The 4,517-nt window shown below is 43.3% G+C and overlaps 1 protein-coding gene across 1 annotated transcript; it reads left to right on the forward strand.

The window, feature by feature from the left end:
• Positions 1–1,217: 1,217 nt before the first annotated feature.
• On the forward strand, positions 1,218–4,262 carry LOC146681795 (uncharacterized). Its single transcript, XM_085449171.1, has one exon. The coding sequence runs from the start codon at positions 1,449–1,451 to the stop codon at positions 3,783–3,785; it is 2,337 nt and encodes a 778-aa protein (XP_085305297.1). The 5' UTR covers positions 1,218–1,448; the 3' UTR covers positions 3,786–4,262.
• The last annotated feature ends 255 nt before the right edge of the window (positions 4,263–4,517 follow it).

Raw genomic sequence — 4,517 nt, forward strand, 5'->3', positions numbered from 1 at the left:
GTCAGCTCGAAGCCATTATGTTTCAATTGTTTAATGATAAACAGATTTTGAATGAAAGCGAGGAAACTTCGCTAGCACAAAAAGTGCCTATTCTTTCTTCCCATATGGTTCAGTCATATTACCGTCATTTCCCCCTAAGCTGTTCCCAAAGACACCAGGTTAATACTTGAAAAGGCTGCAGCGATACACAAAAATATCATCAATATTCTGTTTACTTGGTGACAACGTCGCTTTTAGCCTTCAATCAGAAAGCCTGACGTTGGCTAGTTAAGCATCGGGCTAACGTTTAACGCTTTCACTTGAGGGAAGTAACTCGTATTACTGCTACTGCTGTGTAATCTTGGTTCAATTCACAGCATATTCTACAAGTTACCCTGCAATAACTAACTGTTAGAATAGCGCCACCGTATTGTATCGCACTGAGTGCACTTCAATCCTTTATCCCGCGAGTTTGCTAGCTAGCAAAATAATAATACCAATTTTAAACAAATAACATGTGTAACGTACACACTCGAGAAAATTATTTACTAGTACTTACGCAACTCCCCCATTGTGAAAACGTACAAATCCTTCTTGTATTTTTCGTTTTCCAGCAAACACTCATTAAAACGGCCTCCAGGCACATTAGCGCACTCACCCCCGACTGATCAGGGAGGGGGTGGGGGGTCACACATTGAAACAGACTAACGTGCAGAGGTACAGCCCAGGCAGACAAATGTTGCTTTTAGACTTTGCGACTCGTTTTATTTCTCTATCTGATAAGAAAACTATTCAATCAGATAGTTCTTTGTGGTGAATGAAATACGGTTACAGTTTCAAGAAGTTTTAAGCACCAAATCCGAAATCCAAGCACTGCAATATTAAAATCCAATTCAATTTCTTGTTTGCTCCGAAATCTACGACATGACTATATACAGAAAAGCTTGACATGGTATGCAAAAAAAACCCCGAAGACAATACAAATACATGAACAAAAAATGTTTTAACTGTCAGTTATGTCATTTTAAAATTTTCCAAAACTAACATTTTCTTTGATTGACTGATATTAAATTGATTAGGGTCAAGTTTACTGTGAACAATATTACACAAGCAAGCACGTGTGCGCATGCGCACATATTAGAATCCCTTCGATCGCTTCTCATATGTGCGCATGCACACATATTAGAATCGCTTCGATCGCTTCTCATATGTGCGCATGCGCACATATTAGAATCGCTTCGATCGCTTGTGACGTGATAACTTTGCTTTGATCCTTTCTGACGTCATAACTTTGCTTTGATCCAAAACCTATAAATAGAAGCGCTCACCTGTTACTTTATGCTTAACGGACGTTGACCTGCAGCAACTAAAACCCTTTTGAGAAGCTTTGAGAGCAATTTACGAGAGAAACCAAAACAAGTTCAGTTTTGTTTCTCACCAATTCACAGCGCAAACAGACACATTACACCATGTCAGCCAACCCAGCCTTCGGCTCAGATGAGCTTGGAATATCTAAAGGGACCATTTTGGGAGATCACCACATGGTGGAGGCTTTCCTTGGAGAAGGAAGCTTTGGTGTTGTAACCAGATGTCGCGATACAAAAAACAACAAAACTGTTGCTGTTAAAGTCAACAAGAGCGACCCTGAAATTCTGCTCCAGGCAAAACTGGAAATTTTCATCCTGGAGCAGCTACGACGCTTGGATCCAGACAGGTGCAACATCGTCGAATGGAACGGCTATTTCCTCGATGGAGAGCGCATTTGCCTGAATTTTGAACTCCTCGACCAAAGCCTGTCAGACTACATAGGGGACCGGAATAACCGAGGTCTCCCAATGAGAGAAATCAGGCCAATTTTGAATCAGCTCGCAAATGCTCTATTCCACCTGGGTTCTGTGGGAATAGTGCATGCTGACCTCAAACCTGTCAACATCATGGTTGTGAACCGCAGTGAATCTCAAGTCAGAGTCAAACTTATAGACTTTGGCATCGCATGTAACACCTCTGCAGTGATTCCTGGTGACTGTGTGGGGACAATTGGTTATTGTGCACCTGAGATTATGCTTGGCACTCCATATGATGAAGCAATTGACATGTGGTCTCTAGGGCTGGTAGCTGTGGAGCTTGCTACAGGGGTGCCTCTCTATCCTGGGGAAGACGATTATGACGTTTTGAAATTCATAATTGAAACCCAGGGTCAGCTACCAGATCATCTCCTAGAGTCTGGCTTGTACACTGACAGCTATTTCATCGAGGATAACCACAAGGAACAGCGCTGGACATTTAAGACCCCAGAACAATTTCAATACGAGACAGATTATCGATCCAAGGAAACTCGATCGATAAAACTTAAGTGTCTCGATGACCTCGAACAACTGCTGAAAGTTAGGCGAGGACCGGAAAATGGCCAAACATTATTTGTAAGGCTAATCAAAGAAATGTTGGCCTTGGATGCAAATCAGCGCATAACACCCTCGGAGGTTCTGAAGCATCCCTTTTTCAACCCTGGCCTCTCAAGGAGAACCCCCTGCACTGACATGAATAGTACAGGGGGAGAACTCCTTGTGCTCTCTCAGCAGCCTTCAAGCTGGAAAAGTCATGGATTGCAAAAATTCAGCTGCAGTTTCCAAAACTCAGTTGAATTTCCTCAAAAAGGAGACATCAACACCTCAGCCAACCCATCTGCCTCTGAAGATGATCTTCAAATAACGGAAGGGACCATTTTAGGAGATCACCACGTGGTAGAGGCTTTCCTTGGAGAAGGAGGCTTTGGTTTGGTAACCAGATGTCGCGATACAAAAAACAACAAAACCGTTGCTATTAAAGTCAACAAGAGCGACCCTGAAATTCTGCTCCAGGCAAAACTGGAAATTTTCATCCTGGAGCAGCTACGACGCTTGGATCCAGACAGGTGCAACATTGTGGAATGGAACGACTATTTCCTCGATGGACAGCGCATTTGCTTGAATTTCGAATTGCTTGACCAAAGCCTGTGGGACTACATTGGGGACCGGAATAACCGAGGTCTCCCAATGAGAGAACTCAGGCCAATTTTGCATCAGCTTGCAAATGCTCTGTTCCACCTGGGTTCTGTGGGAATAGTGCATGCTGACCTCAAACCTGGAAACATCATGGTTGTGAACCGCAGTGAGTCTCCCGTCAAAGTCAAACTCATAGACTTTGGCCTCGCATGTCCTGCTTCTGCAGTGATTCCTGGTGACCGTGTGGGGACAATTGGTTATTGTGCACCTGAGCTTATGCTTGGCATTCCATACGACGAAGCAATCGACATGTGGTCTCTGGGGCTGGTAGCTGTGGAGCTTGCTACAGGGGTGCCTCTCTATCCTGGGGAAGACGATTATGATGTTTTAAAATTCATAATTGAAACCCAGGGTCAGCTACCAGATCATCTCCTAGAGTCTGGCTTGTACACTGACTGCTACTTCATCGAGGATAACTACAACAAACAGCGCTGGACATTTAAGACCCAAGAACAATTTCAATACGAGACACATTATCGATCAAAGGAAACTCGATATATAAAACTTAAGTGTCTCGATGACCTCGAAAAACTGCTGAAAGTTAGGCGAGGACCGGAAAATGGCCAAACATTATTTGTAAGGCTAATCAAAGAAATGTTGGCCTTGGATGCAAATCTGCGCATAACACCCTCGGAGGTTCTGAAGCATCCCTTTTTCCACCCTGGCCTCTCAAGGAGAACCCCCTGCACTGACATGAATAGTACAGGGGGACAAAACCTTGTGTTCTCTCAGCAGCAATCATCGTTTGGGTGGCCAGAATTCTAGGGGAGCTAGAAATTCTTGTGGAAAAAAAGCCCAAAACAATAACATCAACAAAAACAACCAATGAATGTGGTCTTAAACTTGGGCACAATTTGGCTTGAAATCCATCAACTAATCTCTCAATATTCAAAGCGGAGCAGCAGACAACTTACCATCACATCAGTCCTTCAATCAGACCTACAACAAACGTCTTCAGTCTCTCACCCCAACCGGTCGCAGCAGATGGCCGCCCCGACCTGAGCCTGGTTCTGCCGGAGGTTTCTTCCTGTAAAAAGGGAGTTTTTCCTTCCCACTGTCGCCAAAGTGCTTGCTCATAGGGGGTCATATGATTGTTGGGTTCTCTGTATGTATTATTGTAGGGTCTACCTTACAATAATACATACAGCCTTGAAGTGACTGGTGATGTGATTTGCTGCTGAATCAATTCGGAACTAATTGGAAATCTGGATATTAATTAAATAAACCTGCTTTGAGCATCAATTAATTGTTGTTTGAAATTCTTTATAAATATATAAATATAGTGCCACTCTTCTACTGTTTAAATTGCAACTGTTTAAAACTGACTAATTTATTCATACACTTGAGCATAAACACATGCACAGTAAATGGCCTGTACTTGTACAGCGCTTTACTTAGTCCCCAAGGACCCCAAAGAGCTTTACACTACATTCAGTCATTCACACATTCACACACTGGTGATGGCAGCTACATTGTAGCCACAGCTGCCCTGGGGCG

This window comes from Copadichromis virginalis, linkage group LG23, assembly GCF_057382275.1.
Source record: "Copadichromis virginalis isolate Kocher_CV1m ecotype Utaka linkage group LG23, C_Virginalis_male_GT1.1, whole genome shotgun sequence".
NCBI classification, from domain to species: domain Eukaryota; kingdom Metazoa; phylum Chordata; class Actinopteri; order Cichliformes; family Cichlidae; genus Copadichromis; species Copadichromis virginalis.